This window comes from Carcharhinus amblyrhynchos, chromosome 23 (assembly GCF_965287045.1).
Source record: "Carcharhinus amblyrhynchos chromosome 23, sCarAmb.v2.hapA, whole genome shotgun sequence".
In the NCBI taxonomy this organism is placed as follows: Eukaryota; Metazoa; Chordata; class Chondrichthyes; order Carcharhiniformes; family Carcharhinidae; genus Carcharhinus; species Carcharhinus amblyrhynchos.
The window spans coordinates 38,651,079-38,664,913 of NC_137346.1; the positions used below are offsets into that span (position 1 = coordinate 38,651,079).

General features: G+C 46.7%; 1 protein-coding gene across 1 annotated transcript in view; it reads left to right on the forward strand.

The window, feature by feature from the left end:
• Nucleotides 1–9,871, forward strand: part of clip2 (CAP-GLY domain containing linker protein 2) — a 123,806-nt gene extending 113,935 nt beyond the window's left edge. The window contains exons 18-20 of the mRNA XM_080210731.1: nt 3,544–3,647; nt 6,048–6,156; nt 8,232–9,871. Coding sequence (XP_080066857.1) covers nt 3,544–3,647; nt 6,048–6,156; nt 8,232–8,243 — 225 coding nt within the window. The 3' untranslated portion in view covers nt 8,244–9,871. The remainder of the gene's footprint in view (nt 1–3,543; nt 3,648–6,047; nt 6,157–8,231) is intronic.
• The last annotated feature ends 3,964 nt before the right edge of the window (nt 9,872–13,835 follow it).

The window sequence follows — 13,835 nt, forward strand, 5'->3', positions numbered from 1 at the left end:
CCGTGGGGGTGGGTAGTGGGTATCCTGGGGAGGTGGGGTTTGGGGGGGGGTGAGGGTGGGTAGTGGGTATCCTGGGGAGGTGGGGTTTGGGGGGGGGGAGGGTGGGTAGTGGGTATCCTGGGGAGGTGGGGTTTGGGGGGGGTGAGGGTGGGTAGTGGGTATCCTGGGGAGGTGGGGTTTGGGTTTGGGGGGGGGGGTGAGGGTGGGTATCCTGGGGAGGTGGGGTTTGGGGGGGTGAGGGTGGGTAGTGGGTATCCTGGGGAGGTGGGGTTTGGGGAGGGGATGTTTTGTGTATCCCACTGTATAATCACACCCCATGGCCCTGTTAATGGAGGGCACCCATCGCGAGAAGGTCGCTGACTGGGGGCTTTCAGCAATCAGGGATCTCTGAAATGGAGATCTGCTCACTTTCTCCCCTCCTCCCCAACCCTCTCACCTTCCCCACCCCCACCCACCTTCCCCTCCCCCCCCCCTCACCTTCCCCTCCCCCCACCCTTACTCTCATATTGCCCCCTCCCTCACTTTCCTTCCCCACCTCACATTGTCCCTCTACCCTCACCTCACATTGTCCCTCTACCCTCACCTCACTTTGTCTCTGCTGTCAGTCATAAGATATCCAGGGATATCGGGTATGTGGGAACGCTGTGGGATGATTGTGTATAACGGGAATATCTGAGTGCTGTTTTATTGCTCAGATTGTCATTGTGCTGATAGTGTAAAAATTCCTGACCTCCTGATCTCTGCCACGATTGTCTCTTCTCCCATGTCTGATGCCTGAACTCCCCTTGGCTGTCTCCTGTTCTGTCCCACTGGAACCTCTCCAGAACCTGCACTCTGTCAGTAACAGTGTGCAGACTGCAGATTGTGGTGTGGATTTAACCCATTGAGTAGAGCAAGGACAGCACATGAACATGATGGCAACGTCCATCCAGTGCTAACTAAACTAAATCCCTGAACAGCTGCCAATCTCTCGCATCAGAGCTAGCCTTCACCTCAGGAAGAACACTACAAGCCTTGGTGAAGGAGATGCAGAGGAGGATAGATGCCCGCAATATTTAGTTTAGCAATGTCCTTTATCCGTTGTGTGTTACAAGGCTCTCCAGATACCCACTCAAGGGGGCAGTGGGACCAAATAGCCATTTTCCAAAAGTCAAACCTCTGGGTGTGGTGTCATAAGAAGTTCAATGAGCTTACCTGAGTGGTCAAGTTCAGTAAATTTATCTTCAAATCTCATATCCCAGTAACAACATCATCAAACACAGACATTCCTCAAGCCACCCCAACATTCACCTACCAATAATTTCTATCAACCAGGATGCATACTGAACATTTATATACAGCATATCGCCACTCCCTCACACACTTCGAACCACTGCTAGCCTCAGACTCATAGCTTGCACACACTGTTCGCTATTTACCCATCTTAGCACCATCAGACCTATACTACCTGACCAAATTCCACTTCCTGGGGTATCTGAAAGGCACGAGGCAAGGGGCAGAAAGTAAGAGGGGCATCAACAGCTCCAAACTCCGAAGAAGTTTTGGAATGGGAGCAGGATGATTGGGATACAAGGAGAAGGATTCAGTATGAGAATACGCTCATCTTTGATAGTTTCAGCCTCCTCCTCCTCCTCTCTCACCTTCCTCCTCCTTCCTCTTCCAGCAGCCTGTCCTATTCTGCATTGCCTCTGTTCATTCTCCCAGTTGTGCTGTATTTCACAGGGAAAGTCTACCAGCACACCCTTGTCTGATAGTAACCAGTTTGGGCAGAGCGTTGAAGGCAGCAAACAGTCTGTCAGCATTTGCCGTGCCACTCCATGTAAACCTCTGTCGAGTGCATCATTACTGGTAGAATTGTAGCATCAGCCAGAGGAAATCAATCAGCAACAAACCTGTATCATACAATCCTACATGCAGAAAGAGGCCATTCAGCCCAGTGAGTCAGCCTACCGCAATCTCACCCAGGCCCCATCTTCATAACCCTGTGCGTTTACCCTAGCCAGTCCCCCTGAAAGTAAGGGACAATTTAGCGTGGCCAATCCACCTAACCCGCACATCTTTGGACACTAAGGGACAATATAGCGTGGCCAATCCACCTAACCCGCACATCTTTGGACACTAAGGGACAATTTAGCATGGTCAATCCACCTAACCTGCACATCTTTGGACACTAAGGGACAATTTAGCATGGCCAATCCCCCTAACCTACACATCTTTGGACACTAAGGGACAATTTAGCATGGCCAATCCCCCTAACCTACACATCTTTGGACTGTGGGAACAAACTGGAGCACCCGGAGGAAATCCACACAGACACTGGGAGAACATTCAAATTTCAAACAGAGAGTGACCCAAGCTGGGAACTGAACCTGGTTCCCTGGTGCTGGGGGACAGCAGTGCTGACCACTGTGCCACCGTGCCACTCGGTAGCTGATGATTTGTTTAAATAGCTGTAACGAAGGGATGGGAGAGGGGCACTCCCCAGCTACTAAATACACGTTCAACTGTGCAAGGTTATGGGAGGGCTTTCACTGGATTGCTGAGCTCCAGAATGACATTAAATCAGCGTTCTGCACTGATTGACGTCACGATGTGTCTGTGCTGTGTGCCACCAGCAGTCACCCCCTACATCCACCTAACACTCTGGCTGTAGTGTCACCCAGTAACAACCTGCCCCAAAAACTGGCCATTCGAATGTTTTGGACGGGAAAAAGCACCTGGAAGTGCCCAAACAATTGTGTGTAACTTATCTGAAAGAGTCGCGCCAAACCACTCCAGCTCTTTAGCCCATTCAGAAGTCAAACAGGCACCTTGAATTCCAATCTGACTCCTTGGAGACGCGCAGTGACTGGTGCTGGATGTGTAGCCCACCACCAGGTAGCACTGTTATAGCAGCCTGGGTCCTACTGCTGTTCAGTACAAGGCTCCATCTCATTCAATACACAGGGACAGTTTGTAGGATTTTCCCATTAGAAACCAGATTGAGATTGCAAAAATCTACTCTGTGTGAGATCTTTGACAGGGGGGAGACATTTGTTTAAGGTTACTGTCTCTCCAACTTTGTCCTCGATGGGTGGTGGTTCGGATTTCACCTCCCGAACCCTGTTCAAAGACATTTTTTAAATACTGAAGGATTGTTTTCTCTGAACGATTTAGTTAATTAGCTATAAAAGGCAGCAATAATGGCTGTTTGACTGAGCAGGTGATTGGAATTGTGATCAATTCTCCAAGTTTAACGCCAGTCTCAGTACAGGTTTGAACCGAGGGTCTAACTCACTGTGCCAAGTCCCAGTTTGGGAAGCAGTTCAAATAGTTAAAAAAGCTACCTTGCTTGTTCTAACCAAGCTTTGACCTTTTACACTAGGGTTAGGGTAGATGTGGGGCACAGAATTCAAGGCTGTGCATTTTTTTGGGGGGAGGTCAGAGGTCACCCAAGACAATTGATCACTTGCAGTCTTGCCTCCGATCTCCGTTCTGATGGGTCGTAAGCTGAAGTGAAGTAAAATCACTGACTTTATCTCCCAATCTTCTGTCTCCTCTCAGGAATACTCCAGGTCCCGTTCTCCACAGCGCCATCCTGACTCCAGTCGAGCGAAACAGTTACTGGTCACCGAAAACCGGAGAATAGAAAAACTCTTCAAGGAAATGTGCGATTCTCTCTTCTATTTATATCTCACCTGGCAGCTGCTGTAGCAATACAGGGACTCAAAGTGTCCAGCCACAAAACACTGCATTGTAACCTGGGACAAAGTCCCTATTCCCTTCATACCAACACCAGTTGCCAGCCTGGGGTGGATTGTGCGCCAACTGCTGGCAAAGCACTTGGGCAAGGGAAGAGCAGGAAATTCGGAATAATGGCAATCCTGGACTGTCCCCAGTGTGAATCGAATAACTAGCTTAACAAAATAGTGCCTTGGACTTCAGTTACTCTTGTGCCCCTGTGCCACCTCTGCCCATTTTTACTGTAGCAAAAGACTTTAAAGTACTATTGGCTGAACACTCTTTGTAGACAACTTATGATTTAAAACACAAAACAGAACTTTTTTTTTAGGGCAACTAAAAAACACACTTCACAGATAAACATTGTACTGCCCTTTAAATAGATATTCTCTTGGGACCAGCCCTAGGTGGGGTTTTCAGAATCTTGGAACTTTTAGGGTGGAATTTTAAGGCCCCATCATGGTGACAGCGGGGCTGGAAAATTCAGCAAGTCATTATAAACTCCATTGACTTCAGCAGGATTGGAAAATTCTACAAGTGAGAGGGGTCATAAAAATTCCACCCTTAATCTCGGAACCGTCTTTCACAGGAAGGTTTTCTCCTCCCAGAGACTCTTCCCCTAATGCAAGCTAGGCGAATCTTCCAGCCTTGTTTTAACTCCTCAAGAATTCAGTCTTTTCAATCTGAGTGTGAGGGGGTGGCATGTTCGTGACCTGGAACGAGCCCGCCTCCTGATTCCCACCTCCACCATGCAATTCTGGCCCCAAGTGTTCTTTTTGACCATGTTGATGGAATCCCAACATTTTCACCCTCTTCCAGGGCCAGAGCCTGTTTGATGTTAAAGGGAAGGAAAATCTCCCAGCTGGAGTGATTGGCAAATCTTCATATTGAAATTCCTTCTGTCCATCACAGAATTGCTGCTTTACAGCACAGAGTGAGGCCATTCAGCCCCTCGGCCACTTCTTGTGGCAAAGCATTCCACAAATTGAAAAATATTTCTCCATCCCTAGTTGCCAATTTTAAGTTGACGATTTACTATCGACAGATTCTCAATCAGAGAAATTCATTTTCTCTATTCACTCTTTCATAACTTTTTAAAAATCTCTGTAAAATTTCATTTTGAGCTCCTGTGGAAATATCCCCCTAGTATGTCGAGTCTCTCCTGCTAACCATGGTTTCCCATCCCGAGGAAGATCTACATTGAATGCTCTTTGTATAATGGGGCACACACATGCCCTGATCTACCCATTGCCCTTACAAGTCTAGTCTACAACCTGTTTATTAAATGGAGGGAGTTGGGCTGCACTAGTTTGGTGAAACCAGTTGGGGAGGCAGCAATGAAGCAGAAATAAAAAAAATCTGGCTCAGGAACCAATTAGATTCATGGAAGGAGAAGGAATTGCGGGATAGGTTAAGAAGTTTAAGTGGAACAGAGAGATACTGGGCAGGATTCTCCCATCGCATCCATTCTCGCTGTGAGAATGGAGAATTTGGCACTCAGCCAAAAGTTCACCCACTGCAGCGGGACTGGAGAAACCCAAGTGAGGGCAAGGTCGAAGAGGGATGTCTTTGATGGTCTTACTGGTCTTTTCATGTTTCTAGAAACGCTTACATTCTTACTGTGAGCTGGATTATAGGATTGAAACATTTTAACAATCTGAGACCCCTGAACAATGTTATAATGACACAGACCTGCAGGAACACACAGACACGTAACCAACCCCTATGAATTATCCAGCTCTAAATCTGACCTATATGTGGATTGAGCTCTGTTGATTGACAGTGACACTGAACTAGCCATGCTTTTATAATGACTTCATTGTCTCCCAGTTAATGTTTTGACATTGTGATGCACTAACATTTTCCATTTCTATAAGGAAACACCGAGCTTTAGAATGTTTCGTTAACCTCTTAGATTTCCTACCGTGCAAAAGGAGGCCATTCAGCCTATTGAGTCTGCACCAACCACAATCCCATTCAGGCCCTATCCCCATAACCCCATGCATTTACCCTCCCAATCTCCCTGACACTAAGGGGCAATTGACCATTTTTGGACTGTAGGAGGAAATTGGAACACCCAGAGGAAACCCATGCAGACACGGGGAGAATGTGCAAACTCCACACAGACGGTGACCCAAGCCGGGAATCGAACCTGGGTCCGGGGTGCTGTGAGGCAGCAGTGCTAACCACTGTGTCACCCTTAACAAAGCAATTGGACAAGTATCTTTGTTCCCAGACTGCATGCTGACGATGCTGAAAGATTTCAAACGAAAGCAAGTTTAATCCAAAACAGTAACTTAAAAAGGTTATCCTGTCTCTCTTTCCAGAGAAGAAATGAGTGTTTGTGCTTCCCCGGAGTCACTACAGCTGAAAGGCTCCGGGGATCTGTCCAGCAGACAATCCACATCAACCGACAGAGCCGAACCTGCGGAAAAGGTCAGTAACTCTCTCCAAAAAGACAACCTTTCCTTCCTGAGAAACAAAGCAGACAACATCAGGGTCCATGCTGCTGGGAATTACCAGAGTCTCTAACAAATAGGGAAGCTGAAGATTAAATCGTAGAATCTCTACTGTACAGAACAGGGCCATTCGGCCCACCGAGTCTGTACCGACCATAATCCCACCCAGGCCCTATTCTTGTAACCCCTTGCGTTTGCCTGGCTAATCCCCCCGACACTAGGGTTAACTTAGCACGGCCAATCAACCTAACCCACACATCTTTGAACTGTGGGAGGGAACCGGAGCACCCAGAGGAAACCCACGCAGACACGGGGAGGATGTGCAAACTCCACACAGACAGTGACCCGAGGCCGGAATTGAACCCTGGTCCCTGGTGCTGTGAGGCAGTGGTGCTAACCACTGTACAAGAAGACTTGGTGCCAGAGGAAGTAGTCCCACAGTTTGAGTCACAAAAGGTTAGTATGTAGGTGCCAACTCCTTGTTTGCAGGCCTGGCAGCTGCTTCGGATCTTCTGAAACCACACGTGGTCATGTTGGGGAATTGGCACTCACAGTATCTTGTTATTTTAACTGTTATCTTCCCTAATCTTCTCAAACCATAGCAATTTCCTGCTAATCATTGAAATGTACTTACTGCTGTAATTATATAGGGCTCTAATAAATTGCCCCTTCGTGTCTCAAGATGTGTGGGTGAAATGTATTAGCCATGGTAAATGTGTGGGGTTACAGGGATAGGGTGGGGAGAGAGGGCCTGGGTAAGAAACTCTGTCAGAGAGTCATTGCAAGCTGAATGGGTCGAACAGCCTCTTTTGCACCGTGAGGATTCTATGAAGATGTGTGGAAAAAAAATGTGGTAAGAAGTCTCACAACACCAGGTTAAAGTCCAACAGGTTTATTTGGTAGCACAAGCCACAAGGTTTCAGAGCACTGACTTTAACCTAGTGTTGTGAGTCTTACTGTGCTTACCCCAGTCCACAGCTGGCATCTCCACACCATGGAAAAAATGTGGACATGCCTGCAGTACTGTGTCACTGACACTAGATGGCATGAGGGTCCTGCCATTGATTTGTATATAAAAGAACATTGAATTTAATCCCAGTCCTTTGCTCCGGTCTGGAGAGGGATTTGTACCTGATACCGTATGTGTGGACTGATGAAGGCTTCTGCTCCCACTCTTTCTCCAAAGCATGCAGATAATTAATGAATTAATAATAATCTTAAAGATTACCCAATTTAGCAATTTACCGAGGGTAAGTGCTGAGAAAACAACACAGAGCAATTTCACATCAGCTTTACCCTTCTACAAAGATACACATACACACACGCACGTGCACACCCCCCTGGCATGTACACACACACATGCACACACGTGCATAGACATGGACACACATATGCACACACACACAAGCATGCAGATACGAGTGCACAGATATGCACATGCATGTACACACACACGCTCACACGCACTCTCTCTGTTATCGGGACCAGACTGAGTGGTAAAGACACTGGGCTGGCTATCCAGAGGCCCAGGTGAATGCTCTGGGGACACGAGTTCAAATCCCACCACGGCAGCTGGTGGAATCTAAATTCAATCAATTAATGAACCTGGAATCGAAAGCGAGTCTCAGTAACGATGACCAAGAAACTATCAATTGTTGCAATTCCTTGTTGTCCTTCAGGGGAGGCAATTTGTCATCCTTACCTGGTCTGGTCTACTCATGATTCCAGACGCACAGCAACACACCCTCCTGAGACAGCTGAGCAAACCACTCAGTTCAACAAATGCTTGAAAGTGAATTCTCCTCCATCTCTTTTCAGGAATATACTCTCCACAGGGTTTAACACACAGATTGTTATGTCAGACATTGAACGGGAAGTGCTGGCTTGTTGATTGATTAAAATAAAGTGAATTCTCATCGAAACCTGCAAATCTAGAGAGGGTGCATTCCTTTCCCAGTGTGTTTCTCATTTCATCTCTCTCTTTCTCCCCCTTCCCCACCCTCTCCAATCTCCCCCAATCCACCCATTCTGCCCGATCTCCCCCATCCCTAGGTCCAGCACTGAGGCAGGAGACATTTGTGAATGGGACAGGTCATCGCTTTTTGCAGACAGCTAACAGCCCCACCGACAGGAAGACTCTTGTTTATTTTACTGTGTTCTACCAACAATGGAGCCTGGGATTTGAAACCTTCCGAGTTATCCCAGCAGCCGTGCTAGGAGGGGAACAGTACCTCAGGACACAGGCACTTCAACAGCCAGGATTTTTTTTTGACACGACCATCCACAACACACTGCAAATCAGACGTGTAAAAGAGTGAACAGGGAGTTCCTGCAGAAGTTGCTTTTCCCAACTCCTGCAACACAGAGCAGCAGATGACAGCAGGCTTTAAGGAGGAACCATTTGTTTAAATGAGTTTGCAGCGGGGTAGTATTTAATATCAGAGGGAAAAAAACTGCATAACATCCGTATTCATTCCAGGCGAAGGCCCTCGTCAGTCACCTCCTTCCTCGTAGCAGGAGATTCCCGGCGATCGGCGTTCCCAAGCTTTGCGACAGGAGGGGGACAGGGTTGGGTTTGAGTCACAGCTGTTCCAGATGATGGGAGTGACAGCAGACTAGACGGATTCACCTGGGTTCCATCCGGCCCAAACTGGGAACTCTGTCGGAAGTGACATTTATCCAGCTGTGTGTATAAAGGGCAAACAAACCCATTGTGTGTTTGGGTGCTTGGGCCTGTGATGGTCTGTACTGGGGAAAGAGCAGAGAGTGAGTGTGACTCTCCATGTAACTCCTATCTACATAAACATATTTGTATTTATATAGCGCCTTTTGCAACCTCGGGGGCCAGTCAAATGCTCCTTGACTTGTAGTTGCTGGTGGAATATAGGAAACTCAACCATCGAGTGGTGTACAGCAAGATCCCACAAACAGTATTGAGTTAATGACCAGAGCGTCTTTTAAGACTTTTTTAGTCAAGTGAAGAAACATTGACCACGGCAAGGGAGGGCTGGGGGACAACGTTGATGAATATTGCTGCGGGATCTTCCTGTGCCCACCTGAGGAGGCAACTGCGATTTAATGTTTCAGCGTCAGCCCAGGTTGTGTACTCAGTGAGGCCTGAAGCTGCAGTCTCCTGGCTGGGGCTGAGAGTGGTCCTGCCCACCCACACCCAACACCATTAGAGAAATCTTTCTGTAGCGCCCTTCACGTCTTCAGAATCTTCCAAAGTGCTTCACTGCCAATTAAAAGCTGTGGGAAATTAGCTGCCATGCAGGTAGACAGGGTCGTTTAACTGCACTTAACACAAACAGCAGTGGGATAACCAGTCAGCCTGGTCTGTTTTACTGTATTTTCAGCTGAATGCTGAGAAAAGCCACTTCACATTGTGGCTTTTCCAAGCACCTGAACAGGTTCGATAGGGCTTCAGCCTGACTCCTCATTGAAAGGCCGCAGCCAGAATTCCCCGACCTGCCCATGGCTGGGATTCTCCAGTCCCGCTGCGGTGGATGGAGTTTTGGCTGGCAGCAGCGGTGGGAAAACAGCATCAGAGCATTCCGACTGGTACCTGCAACAGCGCAGAGCTGCACCCGAGACTCCATCCACATCATGTACCCAAACATCTAGAACTAAGACTTGGGCACGGTAGCACAGTGGTTAGCACCGCTGCCTCTCAGAGCCGGTGACCCGGGTTCGATTCCCAGCTTGGGTCACCGTCTGTGTGGAGTTTACACATTCTCCCTGTGTCTGCGTGGGTTTCCTCTGGGTGCTCTGGTTTCCTCCTACAGTCCAAAGATGTGGTGGATTGGCCATGCTAAATTGCCCTTTAGGTCAGGAAGACTAGCAGGGTAAATATATGGGGTTATGTGAATAGGGCGTTGTTGTAAGTGCGGACTTGATGGATCAAGTGGCTGCCTCCTGCACTGTAGGGATTCTCTGACCGAGTTCACAGCCTCTCTGTGATATTGTAACAGACGTGGGAGTACTTGACACTGATATTGTGGAGGAAATTTAATTGCCCGACACTGACTGACAGCCCTCATCTTGGGCACAAATATCCATCCAAATGTGCAGATAGTTTGTGTTATTGGCAATTAACTTCTTTTAGTTCCAACATTCCTCTAATAACAGGCCTCCGCTCTGTGAATGAGAACTGATCCTTTCCCTGCCAAACTGTGATTTTTAAAAAAGTTATTTGTTAATATTGGATATGAAGGTAGTTCCAGTCTCCACGGGGCAGTTTCACCAGCACACTGATACATTGGGAATTAATCATGAGCTGTGGGCAGTGGCTGGCTGGTGATGCTTCTTCACTAAGCGAGGCTGGTCTTCGGGTAATGCTTGTGGGGGAAGTGGTCTCACCAGCTCCTGACGGTTTCATTGCGAATCGCTGGAGGAAGTTTGCAGATTACCAAGTGCTCAAAATCTTCTAATCAACAAACAAAGGAAAAATACTCACCTTTCCTTTACACAATCGAACTGTGACAGCTGGAGGCCGAGGAGTTTCCTCAACTTTTCCAGACAAATAGGAGCTTGTTATTTATTTCTCTCTCTCTTCCCCGGAATCTTGTATGACATCCCCGTGAGCTAGAGACAGCCTCTCTCCGGCTGTGAGGTCAGGTTCGAAATCATGCATTCCCCGTGTAGAGAAAATAAAGGTAAAGTTGCCACGGTCCCAGATGACCATGGGCTGTTTTACCCTCTGAGAGGGGGGAGAGCTGACTGGTGATGGTTTTAACCTGAGGATCACCACACCTCAGGCGTGGGGCAAGGCTGAGGAGGTGGGCTCTTGTATGAATGACCTCAGCCAGTACGAGAATTGAACCCTCCCTGTTGGCGCTGTTCTGCATCACTAACCAGTCAAGGGTTGGTTAGCTCAGTTAGACAGGGCCTCAGTCTGACTCCAATCAATCATCGCTCTGCATCCAACCAACCCTCAAAACAAGACCTTAGGAAATCCCCTCAACCAATTGTGCAGTTTCTTTTATCATTTTTAAGTATTTGTACACTCTGGCATTGGAACAAGTTCCATGTTTCAGTACAAGGATAGCCGGGGACGAGGAGTAGCATTATTCACACAATATTAAAATTAGACTGAAGAAAAATACTCAAAACTTTGAATTACTATTCTTCCTTTTACCCCAAACAGTTGTCAAAAAACTGGAGTAAGGTGTACCCATACTGTTTCACCATGCTATGCATGAATTTAATTTTATTTAAAAGGAATACTCTAAGTTATTTATAAATAGAGACACACTTTTTTTTGTATTTATTTTTGTTTAGGAAGTATTGTCTTTTTTGGTGTGAGTTTTGTGTGTGTGTGTGTGTTTGGGATGGGGAGTGTTAATATTGAGGGAAACACAACCCTTCCCTTTTTGGGCATGCAATGTAAGTATCCGTATGTCAAACATAGCTCATTCAGACAGAGAATAAATCTCCCTTTACTCTGACTCCTGAATTGTGCCTCACTCTAACCTGCTCCTCCATCATGGCATTCTCTAAATCTCAGAGTGGGATTTGCCAAAAGTCTCAGCCTGGCCATTGAGTAGGATTTCCAACATAGTATTGAGGACTGATGAAAATATGTTTGAACATTTTTTTTCCCTTGCCGGATACTGGTTTTTGCTTTCTTCCTCTCTTTGTTATGTAGCTTCCTTTGATCTCCAGAGATGAGAGGAGACCTCCTGTACCTTCCCTGACTCCCAGCAATGCCCCTGTGCCCTGCCTCACACTAAATCCTGCCTGGCATCACCAAGTGGTTTAAAACCCTGCCACCCATTCAGGTACCTTGCCCCGAATGGCTGGCAACCTGCTCTGTCCATTATCTCTGCCCAAGATCACGAGGAGAAGTTGGAAACTCACTGAAGGTCAAGACAGTGAAACTATCTCTTCTGCAGTCTTCCACCCTCCACACCTGGACCTCATACATGGAAACCATCTTGTCTCAAATTCCCACAACTTACACAGGTAGGGATGTGGGATGAATATTTTTGGCACAGGTTTCTTTAACGAGGGTTTTGAACTCAATTGGAAGATGAATACCTTTCAAAATAATCAGATTGGAATTATTAACTGGTTTCATCTCGGATTTGAAACTTAACTCACTCTAGTCTCAATAGTGGTTTGTGAGAGAGAATTCCAGATTTCCACTACCCTTTTTGTGACGAGTTGCTTCCTAACGTCACCCTTGAATGGCCTGGCTCGAAAATCAAGCTTCCTTTTGTTCTGGAATCTTCCACCAGAGGAAATAATTTCTTTTCATCGACTATCCCTATCAACTTTTAATCACCGTGAACATCTCGAGCTGAACATTTCCTTCAATTTTCCAAGTCCTTGACCTCCTCAAGCCCGTGACCCATCAAACCCCATGACCTTGGCCACTGAGAAGGACAAGGGCAGCCGACACCTGGGAACACCACCCACCTGGAGGTTCCCCTCCACGTCACTCATTGCCCTGCTTTGGAAATATAATCGCCGTTCCTTCACTGTCATTGGGTCAAAACCCTGAAACACCCTCCCTAACAGCACTGCGGGTGTACCTACACCGCAGCGGCTCAAGAAGGTAGCTCACCACCACCTTCTCAAGGGGAAAATTAGGGATGGGCAATGAATGTTTACCAGCCAGTGACACCCACATCCTGTGAATGAATATAAAGAAGAGACTGGGGGAACTCAGGGATGTTTTCAGCCAGTTTGATATAACTTAGAATCATATTTAATAGTCAGCCTTACCCATGAGTCTACCTGGAGCACTGACTGTAAATTGATTCGAATTGTTGAACTCAGATACTTAACTAAGCACCAAGAATTTGTTTTTTTTTATCCATGACGTAAACCCCAGCCAAAATTTGGCTTCCACATATTTCCCTGAAAATTGTAACCCTCGGTGAATGGGATGTTATGTAGGTTTCTGTCAAGAATGCTGATGTAGATTGATATTTAAATTGCATTTCGTCATCTTTCTGGTCAAAATGTGAATTTGTTAACCATAGTAAAATGTCTCAGTAGACCTCATAAATGTTACATTATCAAGGCAACTGTGGGGAAAAATGGCTCACATTTCTTTGACACCCTGCAGTGATCTGTTCTCATTAACTGATCTTTATTTGTCTAAATTATTCTTCCCTCCTCCCTGGACACATCTGCCTCTCTTTCCAACTATCATATATATAACTGTTTAAATCAGGCTGTTCTCTGTAATTAACTAACATAACAGTGTGCACAGTGTAAGTAAAGACCCGATGAGAGAGGTTATTGGGTGACAAAATGAGGCGGTATACTTTGTTTTGATGATTAGTCCTGTGACCTGGTAATGTGGGAGGCAGTGGCGCAGTGGTATTGTCACTGGACTCATACTCTAGTGACTTAGATCAAGCTCTGGAGACCTGAGTTCAAATCCCACCAAGGCAGATGGTGAAATTTGAATTCAATAAAAATCTGGAATTCAGAATCTACTGATGACCGTGAAACCATTGTTGTAAAAACCCATCTGGTTCACTAATGTGGAAACTTCAGGGAAGGGAATCTGCTTTCCTCACCTAGTCTGGCCTACATGTGAGTCCAGAGCCACAGCAATATGGTTGACTCTTGGCTGCCTCTGAAATGAAGGGAAATTAGAGATGGATGATAAATGCTGGGACTAGCCAGCGATGCTCACAT